Source organism: Dromiciops gliroides, chromosome 3 (assembly GCF_019393635.1).
Source record: "Dromiciops gliroides isolate mDroGli1 chromosome 3, mDroGli1.pri, whole genome shotgun sequence".
NCBI lineage: Eukaryota > Metazoa > Chordata > Mammalia > Microbiotheria > Microbiotheriidae > Dromiciops > Dromiciops gliroides.
In genome coordinates this window covers 503436761-503454325 of record NC_057863.1, presented here as the reverse complement: position 1 = coordinate 503454325, position 17565 = coordinate 503436761, and the positions used below count along the sequence as shown (strand labels likewise).

At 47.7% G+C, this 17565-nt stretch overlaps 1 protein-coding gene across 3 annotated transcripts in view; it reads left to right on the top strand.

Moving 5' to 3' along the window:
- Nucleotides 1-11966, top strand: part of ST3GAL4 (ST3 beta-galactoside alpha-2,3-sialyltransferase 4) — a 52887-nt gene extending 40921 nt beyond the window's left edge. The window contains exons 2-12 of one of the 3 annotated variants that reach the window (XM_043998014.1): nt 5652-5727; nt 6029-6098; nt 6894-6974; nt 7241-7338; nt 7518-7622; nt 7781-7841; nt 8387-8422; nt 8609-8704; nt 9397-9586; nt 10493-10780; nt 11232-11966. In XM_043998014.1, the coding sequence (XP_043853949.1) occupies nt 5712-5727; nt 6029-6098; nt 6894-6974; nt 7241-7338; nt 7518-7622; nt 7781-7841; nt 8387-8422; nt 8609-8704; nt 9397-9586; nt 10493-10780; nt 11232-11318 (1128 nt within the window). In that variant the 5' untranslated portion in view covers nt 5652-5711 and the 3' untranslated portion in view covers nt 11319-11966. The remainder of the gene's footprint in view (nt 1-5651; nt 5728-6028; nt 6099-6893; nt 6975-7240; nt 7339-7517; nt 7623-7780; nt 7842-8386; nt 8423-8608; nt 8705-9396; nt 9587-10492; nt 10781-11231) is intronic. The other 2 variants (XM_043998012.1, XM_043998013.1) reach the window with 2 other exon arrangements.
- Nucleotides 11967-17565: the final 5599 nt, after the last annotated feature.

Below are 17565 nucleotides of genomic sequence, written 5' to 3'. Positions count from 1 at the left end.
CTTTTTTTTTATGGCTAAAAAATAAGAATTCTCAAGCAAAATGAAACCACATATTGGCCATATCTGAAAATTCGAATATCACCTCTCTGCCCAGAGGTGAGTTTTGAATCATCAGTTTTCTGGAGGTGTTAATGATAATTGCATTGATCTGTTAAGTGTCACCCTTGCTCTCTTTTACTGTGTTATAGCCATTATATAAATTGTTATGGTTCTGCTCATTTCACTCTTCACCAGTTCATACAAGCCTTCCCAGGTTTCTCTGAATCTGGCTTGTCATTTCTTATGTCACACCCTCACTCAGTAAACTCCACTGGCTCCCTATTGCCTCCAAGAGCAAATGAAAAAATGCTGTTTCCCATTCAGAGCCCTTTATTACCTAGCCCCCTCCCATCTTTCCAGTCTTCTTACACCTTATTCCCCAACGCATACTTCTTGATCCACTGACACTGGTCTCTTGGCTGTTCCACAGACTAAATATTCCATCTTTTGATTCTTGGTGTTTTCTCTGGCTGTTCCTCTTGCTTGGAACCCTCTCTCCTCCATTTTGATTCCTGACCTCCCTGGCTTCCTTTTAAATCCCAACTAAAATCCTACCTTCTATATGAAGCCTTCTCCAGCCCCTCTTAATTCTAGTGCCTTCCTTCTGTTATTTTCTATTTATCCTGTGTATAGCTTGCTTTGCATATATTTATTTGTATGTTGTCTCTCCCATTTGATTGTAAGTTCCTCGAGGGAAGGGACTGTCTGTCTCTGTTTCTGTCTCTCATTCAATATCCAGGGCTTAGTTTAGTGCCTGGAGTATATAGTAGGTGCTTATTAAATGTTTATGAATTAGGGGGCAGCTAGATGGCGCAGTGGTTAAAGCATTGGCCCTGGATTCAGGAGTACCTGAGTTCAAATCTGGCCTCAGACACTTAACACTTACTAGCTGTGTGACCCTGGGCAAGTCACTTAACCCCCATTGCCTCACTAAAAAACAAACAAACAAACATACAAAAAAACCCAAATGTTTATGGATTGAGTGAATAATATCCCATTACATTTATAAACCATAATTTGTTCAGCAATTCTTCAACTGATGGGTACCCACTTTGTTTCTAGTTCTTTACTACAAAAAAAAGTGTTGCTATATAAAAATTGTATATATGTGCGTTTCTCATTTCTTTTGGGGGTATATGCCTAGTAGTTGTATTACATTGTCAGTGGATAGTGTAGTGTAGTGACTTTTTGGGTATATTTCCAAATTTGAGCCTCTGTTTCTTTTTTTTTTTTTTTAGTGAGGCATTTGGGGTTAAGTGACTTGCCCAGGGTCACACAGCTAGTAAGTATTAAGTGTCTGAGGCCGGATTTGAACTCAGGTACTTCTGAATCCAGGTCCCGTGCTCTATGCACTGCGCCACCTAGCTGCCCCAGAGCCTCTGTTTCTTAATCTGTAAAAAAGAAAAGATATTTCTACTGTTCTGAGAGTTTATATGAAAATGGTGTTTTATAAATCTTATAATAAGCAGATTTGAGACTTTTCCTATTGTTATATGAGACATTTGAGTAACAGTATAAAACAGTAAATGGTAAATTCTGTGAGATTTCAAGAAAGAGTGAGTAGGATGGATGGATTACCAGTGGTTGGTTGTTGTTTGTCCTTCATTCTTGAAGAGGACCATGACAGATGTCATGACTTGCAAGGAATTGGATTTAAGTGAGGAAGGGCTGTGCAGAGTCACCAACCTCACTCTCTTCTCCAGAACCATCTGGGTCCCTTGGCAAGATATATTATCCAAACAACTGGAGATGGCTCTGATTCAGTGGGCGACTTTGGCCTTTTTAGCTAAGGCCTTTCACTGGTCTCACTTTGATTGAGGCCAGCCCATTCTGTGATTAAGGCCAGGTAAGAAAGGAGGCAAAGAAAGGCTTCTATTACATAATTTAAAAAAATAGATAAATGGTGGGGGGAAAGGGAAGATCGTCAGGATTTCTGGACAAAAGAGATATAGTTGGGGCAACTAGGTGGCACATTGGATGGAGCACCAACCCTGGATTCAGGAGGACCTGAGTTCAAATCCTGCCTCAGACACTTAACACTTACTAGCTGTGTGACCCTGGGCAAGTCACTTAACTCCAATTGCCTCACAAAAAAAAAAATTAGATACAGTTGCTATTTAGGCCCACCCAGAGCCTAGACCAAACAATGACCAAACAACCTCAAAGTGAGGCATGGGCTGGAACCTATTGTTGGGCAATCAGAGGGCTAGAGTTATTGAGGTTTATGGAGTAATCCTTAGAAGGAAGATATCTTGCAGGTAGAACTCGAGAAACCTTGTGAGCTATATAGAAAGTTGGTATCAGCTAGTCCTAGTTGATAAGATTGAGGCCTGATTGTGGAAATTCTTGAACACCTGGCAACATACTTGATTACTTAATGAATGCTTATTGATCTACCCTCTCCTCCTCCATTCAGTTAGTTATCAAAGGGATCTTCCTAAAGGGCAGGTCTGACCCCATCACCCTCCTATTCAACAAATTCCAGTGGTTCCTTATTACCTACAAAATTGAATAGAAAATTCTTTTTGGACAATATTCCCCACCCATATTTAGTCAACTACAAGTTGAAAAATCTTCTCTTTAGCTTTTTTTTTTTCCTTTTATCTCTTTAGCTTTTAAAGCCCTCTATAAAAAAAAACCCTGGTCCTTTCCTACCTTTCCATTCTTATATCTTAATCCCCTCCCTATGCTCTGCCATCCAGTGGCACTGGCCTCCCTAATCTTCCTTACACACAGACAGTTCATCTCTCAGCTCCATGTATTTTCACTGACTCTTCCCTTATTCTGGACATCTCCACTTCTTGGTTTCCTTCAATTCTTAACTAAAATCCTACTTTTGGTAGGAAGACTTTCCTGGTCCCCCTCAAGTCTCGTGCCTTCCCTCTGAGATTATCTTCAATTTATTTTGTATATGACTTAGTTTTGCAATGTTGTTTACGTCTTCTCCATTAGACTGAGCTCCTAGAGAGTAGGGACCATTTTGACTTTTCTTTGTGTGTAGTACAGTGCCTGGCACATGGTAGGTGCTTAATAAATGTTCACTAGTGACTAAGGCAAGTACTCTAGGCTTATCCATTGTAGGCAATGGATAACCGTATCAAGTTCAGTGAGGTAATATAGTCTGGTGGGAAAACTCCTTTTGGAGTCAAGGAAAACCCGGGTTCTCATTTCCCATGCTTCCTGTCTGTTTGACTATGTGCCAAACACTTCTCTCCCAGTCTCAGTTTCCTCAGTTGTAAGTTGGGTGTATTCTTGTACTGCTTATTTTTATTTTATTTTATTTTTGGTGAGGTAATTGGGGTTAAGTGACTTGCCCAGTGTCACACAGCTGGTAAGTGTCAAGGTCTGAGGTCAGATTTGAACTCAGGTCCTCCTGAATCCAGGGCTGGTGTTTTATTCAGTGCACCACCTAGCTTGTCCCAATAAATTCATTTTTACATGGAGATAAAAACTCTAGTGATTGAGAAGTCAGACAGTTCCCCAGATTTAAATAGAACCTGATCTACCAATGTGAATTTAAAATTTCTAATATTGGAGATCAACTCCCAATTAAAGTTTTTTGTTTGTTTTGTTTTGTTTGTTTTAATTTGGGGGGGCAATGAGAGTTAGGTGACTTGCCTAAGGTCACACAGCTAGTAAGTGTCAAGTGTCTGAGACTGGATTTGAACTCAGGTGCTCCTGAATCCAGGGCTGGTGCTTTATCCACTGCACCACCTAGCTGCCCCCCAATTAGAGTTTTAACAAATTTCTTAAAAGCAGGTAAAAAAAAATCAAGTTGAAGTCACCCTTTAACTGCCTCTCTGTATAAATTACCTTTCTGACAATTCTGCTTTGAGTAGCAGAGAGGATTGCATAACTTAGTGCAAAATAAATGATTTAGCTTGGACATCAAGGGGGAAGAAAAAAAAGCTTGCTTTTTACTAGAGGACACACACACATACACACACTCACTCACAACATTTTAGCACAAATAGCACTCCACAAAGTGGTAAAGATTCTTAAAATACTTTGGCGTGTACAAATTAAGTCCTCTATATCCTCAAAACCCCATTAATTTGAGCCAGACTAATTGGTCTTTTTTAGAGGGGAAGCCTTTTGTTAGAGGAGGGGGAAGCCATTGGGAAAATGACATCCCACTCAGGGCCCTCAATCTTTGGGCTAGCAGAATCAAGTATAAACTCAAAAAGGAGACCCCACTGTGACCATCAGTGTTGCAGATCAGACTTAGTTAAATTCTGCCAATTTTCCAAGTACTTGCAAGCATGTAGTCAATAATTTGAAGACAGTCTGGCAGCCGTCCTTTTGGGACCTGTCAGAGTGGCTATATTTACAAAATGTAGCTGTCCCCTTTTAGAGGGACCTGTCAGAGCAGACCCAAGTTACCAAGTTATTCATGGGTATAACCAAACCCCCAAAGAGCTTTTTTTTTTTTTTTTAGTGAGGCAATTGGGGTTAAGTGATTTGCCCTCAAAGAGCTTTTTTTTAAAAAAAAAAAATTTTTTTTGGTGAGGCAGTTGGGGTTAAGTGACTTGCCCAGGGTCACAAAGCTAGTAAGTGTTAAGTGTCTGAGGCCGAATTTGAACTCAGGTCCTCCTGACTCCAGGGCCGGTACTCTATCCACCACGCCACCTAGCTGCCCCTTCTTGTACTACTTATTAAATAAGGTCATCACTAAAAAAAGTCAGTTGTAAACTTCAAAATGCTATGTAAATGAAAGTTTTTTTATTATTTCCTTCTATACATCCTCTAAAATTCCTGGTCAGGGTTTTGGCTGGTCAGCTCAAAAGGAAGTAAATAAGTTTGGGCTTTCCAGAAAGGGAAGTTGAAAGGGAGGTGGTTTCTTTGGCGCATAGGGAGTATCCTCCTGGCATTAAATCTGGAAAGGGCAACTTTCTTTAAGCCATTGTTTTTGGGTTTTCTCACTCGGTGGGAACTTTTTTGGGATGTTTCTGTCCAGCCATCCTGCTCTGATTTCTTGGCAGGGCCACTGGTGGTTGACCTTGGGTAGTGGGGGTTGGGTAAGGTAAACATCTATGTAGATGGAACGTGAATCAAACCCTTGCCAGACTAGCTTAACTCCCTGAAGAAGGTGGAGGCAGCCCTCTCCACATGCCAAGTTGATCCCTTCCTAGGGGGATAAAGTGGGGTGGGGGAGAAGAGGGGAAAAGCTGGAGAAGTTTGCTTGCTGCAAAGTGGGTGTAAGACTACCGGCATTTGGCTGTAGAACTTCAAAGCAGAGCTCAAGTTGGAAGGATTCAGCTACAAGTATTTAAAGCCTGGGTTTTGGTTTCTACACATCATCCCAATGGGTGGAAAAGGCCTTTGCTTGCCTTTAGTTCCCTTCTACTGGAGTAGGAGACCAGTGGTTACCCTGCTCTCTTAATTTGTCTCCTAGGATGTCAGAAAGTACCTGGGGGTCAGTAAGGTTGGATTTGGGAATGGACAGGTCTGCTAAAACCTAGGCCCTAATAAAACAGCCATACACTTTCTCAGGGCGAGGAGCTGGCAGTCAGGAAGGGAAACAGATGGTCAGCCCGTAAGTATGGTGTCCTCCAAAGGTCAAGAAGTTAACTTTCTGGGCTGACCAGACACTTGTTATTCTGTCTTCGTAGGTGGCCCGAGGCAGCCGAGATGAAAGCTCTCCTTGGGAGCCGTGCTACCTGCTGAGAAACATGATCAGCAAGTCTCGTGAGTGTCTTCCCTGGGGGGTTTCCCTGCCTTAGAAGGGTGGCCCTGGGATAGTGGGCGGTCTTATAGAGTGGGGGGACAAGGACCTGGCATCTGAATCCTTCAGGAATGAGGGAGAAGGGTAATGTCCTTGTACTGTGCTCGAGGTGAGGATAAGCCTGTCTAGGCCTAGAATGCCTTTACTGAGCTGGGCTTGGAAGGATGCCAGCAGGAACGGAAGGTGGGGTGTGGTTAGGAGAAGTGGGATTGGGGCAGTGGTCCCTTCCATCTCCTCTGGTCTCTTTGGATATCCTGTCTGTAGGCTGGAAGATCTTGGCCGTGCTGGCTCTGTTCCTGGTCATGGCCTGGTATTCTATCTCCCGAGAAGACAGGTATGTGGTACCTGAGGAGAGCTTTTGTCTCCGTTGTATTAATTTATCTTCCAACTTAGAAGCCCTGTCCCTGAGCCACTGGAAGGGGATGGAGGTGGGGACAGGAGCAGAGCAGAGGGCCCACGAGGAGCTGAAGCGCTTGTCAGCCGGATAATTAATTGTGTGTTTGGTACACAGTATCTGGCATGTATGTAGTTGGTGCTGTATAAATGCCTAGATAATTCCCCTTCCCCTACCCTTCCTAGAGAAGTCACTGAATTCAGTTTCTTCGTTTAAGTAGAGATGAGGGTACTTATACATTCTGCCTTACTGGGCCTTTGCGATGATCAGATGAGATAATTTTTTGTACAGAAGAGGTAGTGTCAATAAAGCTCTGTGCACTGTGAAAATGTTGCCTGTTACTGTTTCTTTCTCTTACTATCACCCTGGACATAGACGGGCTGGTAGATTGGGCAGGCCTGCTCTCTCCCCTGGCCAGGATCCAGGATGAGAGCCCGTCCCCGTCCTCATCCCCATCTCCTTCCCTCCCCTTCCCCTCCGGGGATGTAAGAATAGAAATTGGGGCCCTCTTTTAGGCCTGGGGATACAAATACAAAAAGTGACACAGGTCTCCTCCTCAGGGAGCTTACGTTCCACCGGCTCAAGTGCTCCTTCTCTTTCACTATCCTGAATGTTACGAGGGGTGGCCCTCATTGGGCCTGTCAGGGTTGGTGCTGCCTTGGGTGCCAGGCTTACAGTGTGCTTGGCAGAAGGGCAGGGCCACCTCTGACTCTCCTTTCCCTCCCTTTTTTCCAGTTTTTATTTTCCTGTCCAAATGGAAGGGCTGAAGTGCCCCCAGGGTGAGGTGGAAAAGAAAGCTGCTCAACTCATTGGCAAGTATGTGAGGGTGGGGTGGGGGAGGGTGGCTGGTTTCAGGGTGGGCAGGCAGGTGTCCTGGAAAGAAGGTTGATCCATTCCTGGTAATGGCAGCCTTTGAGAGGTGTAGGGAGAGGAGGGTGTCAGACTGTGAGTCTGAGAACAAGGGTGGGCTGGGGCTAGCGGGTCAGTCAGCGGGTATGGGGATAGGATTGGGCAGAAGCCTGGCACCAGTTCTAATGGATGGCTGCACTTCACCCTTCCCCTTCCTCCCCCTGGGGCTGTAGTTACTCTCGAGACCAACCCACCTTTTTGCAGTTGAAGGATTTTTTCTGGATACAGACAACCTCCACCTACCAGCTACCTTATGGTGTCAAGGGGAGCGGTAAGTGCAAGCCCTCAGACAGGGCTGTTAGCTCCATCCTTGCCCTTGCTTCCTCCTCTGCTGTTTCCTGTCCTTACCCATTGAGCTCCATGATGCCAGTGTACTTAGCCCTGAGCCACTCTGAGGGACTATCCGTCTCCCCATCAGTAAGCATTTATTAAGTGTCTCCTGTGTGTCAGGCCTTATCCTAGTCCCTGGAGATGGAAAGACACAAGCAAAACAGACCATGCTCATCGAGGAGTCTTCATTACTGTTGTTACACCTAGAACAAGCAAGCTGCCCAGGTTCTAGAGACCTAAAGGGAGGAGCCTGGCTGGGTTTTTGTATGTGTCAGAGGCTGGGGTGCTGTGCAGAGGAAAAAGATGGGGGAGTGAGAAGGGGTTTCCGGGCTGGGGGCCCTGCTGCTGCTTCTACCACCTTTCCAATTCTGTTGTCCTTGCAGAAGATGTGCTCCTGAGGGTTCTGGCCATCACCAATTATGCCATGCCAGAGAGCATCCAGAAGTGAGCAAAACCCCTCCCCCTCCCTTCGCTTGCAGTCCCCACTGAAGTACTGCCCCTCTTCTCCTCCTCTCCATCCCCCTCTCCACCATCCCCCCTTCCAGTCTGGGGCTGTGGTGCTTCTTTTCTGCCCTAATCCATGCTCACGGGCTTCTGGTCCTGGTATAACCCTTCCCACCCTTGGTCTTCTTCTTGCTCCATTTTGAGGCGTTCCTGGCCACAGATCAGTCCCCGGGAGCTTTGTACAGCTGGTCCCCTGAGTCAAACCCAGGCCCAGGCTAAGCCTCCCTCTCTCCCAGGCAGTCCAGGTCTGCCAGTCCCCATGGTGACCAACATAGGCTGCTGAAGGTGTCACCGTGGTGACAGGATAGAGATGAGCAGGAGGATGCTTAGAGAGTCTAGATCAGAACTCTGCTGACGTCTGCCATTTATACTGTTCCCCTCTACCCCATCACCTCTCCCTCCACTCCTCAGTTTCTCCTCCTCCTTCTTTTCTGTCTCTCTCCACTAAATCTTCCTTTTCTTCTCCTTCCTTGGCACCCTTGAAGTCCAATCTTAGGAATTGGATTCCAATTGGATGCCAGGTACCCCTGTGACTCTAGCAAGCCCCATGGGGGATTCTGATTAATGAGACTGAGAGGGGGGAGATTTTGGCACATTTTTATGATGCATTGATGAAAGGGGAATTGGTAATTGGTTGTCTGGCTGTGGAGTGGGGGGTGGAGAAGGTGGCCAGGCAGGGTTCCCTAATACTCTTCCCACTCTGGCAGGCTGAAGTGCCTCCGGTGCGTGGTGGTGGGGAATGGCCATCGACTAAAGAACAGCTCTTTGGGGAACACCATTGACAAATATGACGTGGTCATCAGGTTGGTTTGGTATTCTGGGATGTCTTTTCCCTTCTTTCCTCCTGGAAGTAGAATTGATACAGCCTAGATCCCTAGTGTGCCTGTCCAGGAGAGGGGTTGTGTCCCCAACCTTGAGGGATCACCATAATGACTTTGTGCTGAAATCTAATGACTATCAGAGGACCTGGGTTAACATTCCATTTCTTCAATTTACTGTGTGACCTTGGTCAGAGGGCCAGCTAGGCAGTGCAGTGGATAGAGCACTGGCCCTGAAGTTGAGAGGATCTGAGTTCAATTCTCACCTCAGACACTTGTTAGCTGTGTGACTCTGGACAAGTCACTTAACCCCAGTTGCCTTAAACATCCAGGGCCATCTCCAGTCATCCTGATATATATATCTTGCCACTGGACCCAGATGGCTCTGGAGGAGAGAGTGAGGTTGGTGACTTTGCACAGTCCTCCCTCACTTAAATCCAGTTATCGTAAGCCATGACATCACCCCGATGTCATGGTCTCATTCCAGATGAAGGACAAATAAAAACAATAGCAACAACCTTGGGCAAGTTACTTCTGCCCCGCGCCTAAGTTTTTTCAATAAGGAGATTGACTTTGTTTTCTTAAGTCCATTTTATCTACAAATCTATGGCCCCATAGAATGTGGGAGACAGGCAAAATCTTCATGAGTAACGACCAGACCCTTTCCTCCATCCCAGGCTGAACAATGCTCCAGTGGTTGGCTACGAGAGTGATGTGGGATCCAAGACCACCATGCGTCTATTCTACCCAGAGTCTGCCCACTTTAGCCCCAAAGTGCAGAACAACCCTGACACCCTCTTGGTCCTGGTGCCCTTCAAGGCAATTGACTTCCACTGGATTGAGACCATCTTGAGGGATAAAAATAGAGTGAGTACAAGGACCCTGCAGAGTGCGTTAAGCTGGTGACCAGGGCCTGCAGTCTGAGTCACCTCCACTCCTTCTGTGCCCAGGATGCTCGGAATATTACCATAGGCAGGAAGATCAGGTCTTAGGCCTCTGGAACCCAGCACACAACTGCTTCATTTTCACCTGGGGTCAGTGTCCCAGAGTGCTTCCAGCAGGCTGGCGGGCCAGGTCCTGGACCTGCTGGGAAGACTGAAAGAGCTTGGAGAGGTTTCTGAGAAGAGTGCAGGCTGCATTAGGGATGGGTGATGGCAGGACATGGGGCCCAGAGCCCCCGAGTTCTTATCTCACAACAGGTGATTCTTGGGGCATAAGAACCACATGGCATAAGGGAATGAAATTCTCTGTGTATTATCTCTGGGGAAATTGAAAATTCCCTGTAGATACGGGCCCTTTAGAGATCACCTCATCCTCTGAGCAAGACTGCAGCCTATAGCAATGGTGATCAGAAGGGGTGTTCCCTCCCTTCTGAGAGACCTTCAAGAGAGATTCCATAGCCCCCGACCCAGTGCTGTGCTATCCATTCAGGCATTTTAGTTCATTTGTAACCCAAATCCCTCTTGGGAGGACAGTAGGCTACTTGACTTGCTCAGGTCTCCACAGGGATGGAGAACAGCTGCTTTCTCTCTGCACATGGTGACCCAGCCTAAATAAACTATGACAGCTTCTTTCAGCTCCCTGCTCTCCAGCTCTCTCTCTTGTCTCCTCCCTCTTCTTCCCTGCATGTAGCCCCTACTTTAGGTTCAGGAGCCCTGGGGCTCCTCCGTCTCCCATCTCGGAGCTGCTTCTCCCATCGCTTCCTCTCATTCCCAGAGTCTCTGGTGTGCCGGGGCTAAAGCCTGTTCTTCATGACCTCTTCTCCCACTGCAGGTGCTAAAGGGCTTCTGGAAACAGCCCCCCCTCATCTGGGATGTCAACCCCAAGCAGGTTCGGATCCTCAACCCCTTCTTCATGGAGGTGACTGCTGCTAAACTGCTGAGCCTGCCCATCCGGCCATCCCGGAAGATCAAGCAGAAACCCACCACAGGCCTGCTGGCCATCACCCTGGCATTACACCTCTGTGACCTGGTACACATTGCTGGCTTCGGCTACCCAGACTCCTCTAATAAGAAGCAGACCATTCACTACTATGAGCAGATTACTCTCAAGTCCATGTCTGTGAGTTTCAGATATTTCTCTGTGGTCCTTGCACTCTCCTGCAACCCCTGGGAGCTTTGGATACAGAGGCAGGGGCGGGGCGGGGGGCAAGGCTACAGAGGGAGTGATTGGATAAGCCCTGACAGAGAAGGGAGAGGAGCAGTGGGGACAAAAGAAGTCTAGTTTCTCAGGAATGGAAGTCAGAATAGTGCTAGGGGACAAAGGAAGTCCGTGTTGCAGTGAACACAACCTGGTTCCTAGCTTGGGACTAGAACCTGGGTGATCTGACTCTGAGACCTGGACTCCTTCTGTTGGGCCTGAACTCCTTTCTCTGTTGAGAAGCCCGGACCTGGCAGTGAGGGAGCTCCTGGGGGGTGGTGATGGTCCTGAGGAGGGGGCTTTTGTGGGGGCTGGGAGTATTGCAAAGAAACCTGTATGAGTGCCTAAATGTATTCTCTTGGAATTTCCAAAGGCATCAGAACACAATGTGTCTCATGAGGCTCTGGCTATCAAACGGATGCTGGAAATTGGAGCCGTCAAGAATCTGACGTACTTCTGACTTTGGCAAGAACTGTACCAGTCCGTCTGTCCCCCTTGTTGCCAGAAGAACCATTCTTGCATGGCTCTGGGGAATCCTGGTGCTTGCGAAAGGCACTTGGACCCAACCCTCTTCCGCTTCAGGGAGAGGGCTCTGGGACTGGCCAAGAGTGGGTTGGGGGCAGTGCCCCAGGCTACACCTGTAAAGTCCAGGGCCCAGCAGGTTATGAGGCCATGGAGTCTTAATGTAAGAGTATGGGAGCCAAGTCCAGGAGTTAGGGTTGGTGCTTTCATGACCACTTTCCCCACTGGGGTCAAGAGACTGTTTAATTTTCTATTTAATTGGGGGTATAGGGGGATGGCAGGAAAAGTTGGCCACATTGGGGAGGAGTTATGGGCTGGTCCCATAGTATTCCCAGGAAAGAGAACCATGGCCCTCATGGGCACAGTACAGTATTTTTTATACCCACACCAATGTGATGGAGCCTTTGAGGCCTGGACTCAGAGTTCAGACAACCCAAGAAGTAGGCAGAGATTCTGGGAATATTGTTTGGGCCAGGGGCTGCTGCCTCCCAGCCGGCATGGGAGGAGAATGAGGGCATGAAGGGGTTCTTCAGAGGGAAGGTCCCCAATTTTGAAATAGGTTTATGAACCTGTCATTAAATATTTTTCCTCAAAGGAAGATGGAGTCCCATTTTGTGAGTAGGTGGGGATGGGATGGAGGGGTGGGCAGCAGAGGGTTCAGAGGGGTAGCTGGAAGATCCAAGGAAGCAGCCACTATTTTTGGTGTAGGGCAGCGGCTGTTTTCTGTCATCCTCCCAATGTCCTTGGGGCTGGGAATGCCACAGGATTCAGATTTGACCTTGTTGTGAAGGGACCGTTCACTCTCCCACACAGCTTGTTTAGGACATCTGGCTCTTGCCAGAACCTTTCCTGGTGTCCACAGTTGCCCTGCCTACCATGTATCAGGTTTGGCTTTCTAACAGCTGCCTCTGCTTCTCAAAGTGGATGGTTGAAGGCTGGGGGCCAAGGCAACAGGACTGAGCAGGATGGTAGGGGCAGAACCTCCTGCCTCTTCCTCTCTTGCTACCTGTGCCCCACTCATCCCTTCACAGAGTCCCAAGCTGGCAAGTATGTTTTGGAGAGTGGGGCAGAGGCAGATTTCCCTTTCCTAGATGCTCCCTCCAGTAGAGCTGGTGCAAGCCAGGTGCCTTGTGTCAGTTCCAGGAGAGGAGTGGGTGGGAAGAGGCAGAGGACTGGGGCCAGGCCAGCATCCCATCTCCAGCTCAGCCATTCTCAGGCTGTGCTAGCTGCTGCTGCTGCAGTCGCCACCACCGTTCTCTCCCCACCCATTCCTCCCATCCCCCCCCAGTCACTGCTGCCTGCCAGCTGGGCCTTCTGCCATTACACATCTGTTCTGATTTGTCCCTGAGCAGAATGGGACCCACAGCTGTGTTCTTGGCCTTTCCCAGGGTCTGGGAGGTGGCCAGTCTGAGGCAGGACCGACAGAAGGTCTGGAAAGAATTCCTGTGGGGATGGTGGTGTGTGTGTGTGTGTGTGTGTGTGTGTGTGTGTGTGAGGCCCTGATCCCAGGGAATAGGGAAAGGGTTCCCTCACCACAGAGCAGGGGTTCTTAACTTGGGGTTCACTGTTTTAGAGACTCCATTCATTGGGATGAGGGAACAATGACATTTTTATTTTCATTAACCACTAACTGAAATGTAACATTTCCTTCAATTATGAAACCATAATTCTGAGAAGGAATGCATAGGCTTCCCTGGACTGCTGGAGGGGGCCAGGACACAAACAAGGTTAAGACTTCCTGGACAAGAGCTTCATTGGTGCTTTGAGCCCTTCTCCCCCACTGTTTCAGGAAGTGGAGAGATTGCTTTAGAGCTATTTGATGACCACCCATTTCCAGCCCCAAAGCTAAGAGGGGTGGAGACGGAAGCCAAGACCTTCTGGAATGTCAGTGCCCTACCACTCACAATGGGGAAGGAGTTCTGGGGTACAACTCCCTCTTCTAGCTTCGCCTCATTGGTGTTGGCAGCTAGTATCCTGGTGTGCCTCTTGTTCCAGCTTGAGAAGGCAGGCGAGAGAGTCCACTCCCCCTTTCTGGGACCAGTAAGAATGGCTGCTCTCACATGCAATCCAGCTGTTCTGGACCCCAGCCACAGCTTGTTACTGAATGTGCCTAAATGTGAGCCAGAGATCCACCCCCTGCTCATGGTCCTCAGTGAGCTGTGAAACACACACATACACGCACGCATGCATGAACATGCACATGCGTGTGTACACATACACATCACGTATACATGTGGTTGTATTCCCCAAATAGATACCTTAGAGACTGAGGCACACATATACATATACACATGCTCTAATATTCATCTGTGTGCATGGATGGAATTACAAATACACAGTCACACATGTGATAGTCACTTTCAAAGACAATGAGATATGCATCTACAAAGAGCCAAGTCCCCAGCTTGTGTTGTGACCCTGCTTCTTGGGTCAGGGGGAAGTAGGAGGGGAAAGCTTGAGATATCTGCAGTTCCTACGAGGTCTCTTTGTTCTCTCCTCTTGAGGAGAAGGAGGAGGAAATTGTCCTTTCAAGAATGGGTACATAGGGGCAGCTAGGTGGCACAGTGGATAAAACACCGGCCCTGGATTCAGGAGTACCTGAGTTCAAATCTGGCCTCAGGCACTTGACACTTATTAGCTGTGTGACCCTGGGCAAGTCACTTAACCCTCATTGCCCTGCCCCCCCTACCCCCTCCAAATGGGTACATTGTTGAGGTCTAGCTTGGGATGAGAAACTGAAAGAGCTTGGTACAGAGCCCTACCCCCATCCCCACACCTCTACTCTCTAGACAAAGACACTTTTCCCATGGGATGCTCCAGAGTCAGAGCTGAGCTGGGTCCTGGGGGAGCCTTAGCTAGAGAAAAGTTGGCCTGGGAGTTTTCTTTTGTTCCACTCTTTCCCCTGTGAATACACCTAGAAGGCATATTCCTGCAGTTCAGAGTGTATGGCAGGTAAGAGGGAAAAGAGGGGGCACACCCAGAAAGGAAAGGTAATTAGGTCAGTCATATCTTTGAACCCAGGGATCCAAACAGGCTTCAGGGACAAGGATGGTTTGGAGGCTGGCTATGCTGTTAGGGTTTAGAGATCAATGACATTTAGGATAGAGTAAGAAGGAAAGGCAGTGTGGTGGAGTAGATACACTGTCAGCACTTTCCATCAAAAAGTACACGTCCTACATCTAACATGATTTGGGGGGGGCGGGGCAGTGGGGGTTAAGTGACTTGCTCAGGGTCACACAGCTAGTAAGTGTGTGAGGTCGGATTTGAACTCAGGTACTCCTGAATCCAGGGCTGCCAGTGCTTTATCCACTGGGCCACCTAGCCGCCCCCCTACATCTAACATGTTACCTAGGGGACCATGGACAAGTCACAAACTTAGTGCCCTCAGGTAACTTTGTACTGTTAAGGGCTAAAATTCTAGCTAGTCTGTCTAAAATATCTAATGAGTGGTCGCCAATAAATTATAAGCTTTAGCAAGAGTTAGACTTTTAAGCATTTATTAAGGAGAATAAGAATTTGGTAAAGAGAGAGAAAAAGGCCTAGATTTCTATCTATTAAAGGGAGAGCACATTTCTAGCTCCCTTCTCCACCAGAGTCCAGAGGAAAGAGCCCCAGACTGAGCGCCAGTCTCTTCCTTCCTCCTCCCACTAGTCCGCGTCACTTCCTGACTCCTGGTCTTGCCCTCAAAGACCTTCCCTTCATGGGCAGAACTCTTCTACAGTAAGTATACAGCAGGTGGCGTTATTCCAATCGTTACAGTACCAAGATAAATTTTAGAGGCGTAGCCTACTCTCATCTGTGGAAGGGTTCTCCACCCTTCTGCCGGAGGGAGTTACTACAGTTATAAAGCCTTAAATCTGTAACCCATTCCTTTAAAAAAAAAGTCTTAAGTCAAAGTCAATGGGTTCTAACTGATGTAGGGACACCGGGTCGCTAACTTGGTCGGTAAAGTTCGGGACTGACCACATCCAAGGTGCCCCCGAAGTTCTAAGATGCACCAGTTGGACAATGCACGGAAAGTGGATTTGGGGCCCTTGGGGCCCAGTGGCCTCTCTGCCCATTTCGTTATTTAACCTTACATGAATAAATTGTTTGCCAGCTTGTCTGGCATTAAATACCATGTTCTGCTCAGACCCCAGAAGGCCAGGGGCGAAAGAATGTTAAAGGACTTCTAGGAGGTGGGGGAACGGTGCTCCCCCTGCCTACTTTTGGGATGGAGAGGGGAGGAAGGGGTGAGGAGAAAGAAATGGGGACCATAAATTTGGAGCTGGAAGGGTCTTTTGAGGTTATCATTCCAGTGTTTCTTAAACTTTGCACTCGCTACCCTTTTTCGCTCAACCCGGGTATATAGGTACATAAAATAGATATACACAACTTTTTGCTGTTGCCAAATTTTTTGCGACCCCCACATTAAGTTGCTACCTTATGGGGTCGCGAGCCAGAGTTTAAGAAGCTTTGATCTAGTCCAAACTCTTCATTTTACAAGTTAGGAAATTGAGGCTTAAAGACCTTAAGACGGAGAGGAGATGGGGAGACGGGAGAAGAGGAGGGGAGTACGATTACGCATGCGTACTCGGATTGACGGGGCGCCAACTAAGCTTTGAGTGGTGGGGGAGGGCTGAGGAGTGTCCCCGCCCTCCCGCTGGCTTCGAAGTCAGTTACAATACTCTAGTTTGGGTGGTCTGCGCTTGCGCGGTTTTTGCCCGTGGTCTCTGGGGGCAGTGTTTGCTGGAGGTCACCACCCTGCCTATCCAGGGTGGGGGCAGGTGCCTTCCAAACTACGGCTCCTTCTCTGCTCTCCGTGGGAGTCCTGGCTTTAGGGCCTTCGCTTTGGAGCAGCTCCCCACATCGCGACCGCCCGCCGGAGAGAGGAGGAGCAACTTAAGGTGCCCCCCGCCCCAAAAGCTAGTGATTGTACCCCGCCAGGGGGGTAAGATTCAGCTTTGCTGGCTGCTGCTGGAAGATCTCACTTTGGAAGCCGACTCATCCCTCTTCCTGCAGCCTTTCCTAATGCAAGGAACACACCCATTCCCTTTATTACAGCGGACACCCTTTATTTTCAGTCTATTCAATAAAAATGTGCACTTAATCCTGTCTTGCTTCGTTCACAAGTCTCACTTTGCTCTGACGGCAGGGGGTAAATTGAATGGCAAAAATGTGGTTGGAGAGGAGAAATAATGGAGAGGGGAAAGTATCCCTAGGGGAGGAGTCATTTGGGTGGTAGTAATAGCCTCCTGTTGTGATTCAGTTTTGATGGCTGAAACTGGGCTCCAGACTTGCCTTTCTAAAATATACCGCTTGTCCCCAAAGACAGTGTCCAGCCGGATGGGAGGAGGGGCGGAAATGGTGCTTGGAAATGATGCGTGCTTACTCTTGGTGTTGATCCTTGCTAATAGGATCAGGGAATGGTGGATAAACTTAGGGAGTGGCTTGGATGCTCAGCCAGACCAGATTGCTCTTAGAGAGAACTGTGGCGAGTTCTGGTTGCCACATTTTAGAAGGAACATTACAAGCTGGATGGAATGTGTTCAGAGGGGGACCAGGATGGAGAAATCTTGCCGTGGGAGGATGGAAGATTGGTTGAAGGAATTGGGGGTATTTAGCCTGGAGAATATTAGCGGGTGGACAGATCTCTGTCTTTAAATATTTGAAGGACTGTCATATGAAAGAAGGATTAGATTTGTTCTGCTTGGCCCCAGAGGGTAGAACTAGGGCCAATGGGTATAAGAGAAGCAGATTTTACCCAGGCATAAGGGGAAAAAAACAAACAAAAAACCTGCCTAGCAATTAGAGCTGTCCAGAATTGAAATGGGTTGCCTGGGGGTGGTAGTGTGGCTGAAATTTAATGCAATGAAGTTCGATAAAGAAACGGCAGAGTTCTTGGTCACTGGACGTTTTTGAGCGCAGGCTGGATGACTACTTTGGAGTTGATGCTCTAGGCAGGATTCATGTTTTGAACCAGATGACTGCCAAGGTTCTTTCATTCCAGCCCTGCAGCTGGAGACCCCTTCCAATGCTGTGATCCTGTAATTATGAAAATAGATCATTGGCGTAGGGAGTCTTTGAGGGTCCAATTTTTAAAAATAGAGACTTAGGTATGGTATGAAATGAATGCCACTGAGTAACAACAGGATGAAAGAAAGCCTGTATTAAAGTTGTGTAAGAACTAAGTGGAAGAATGAAAA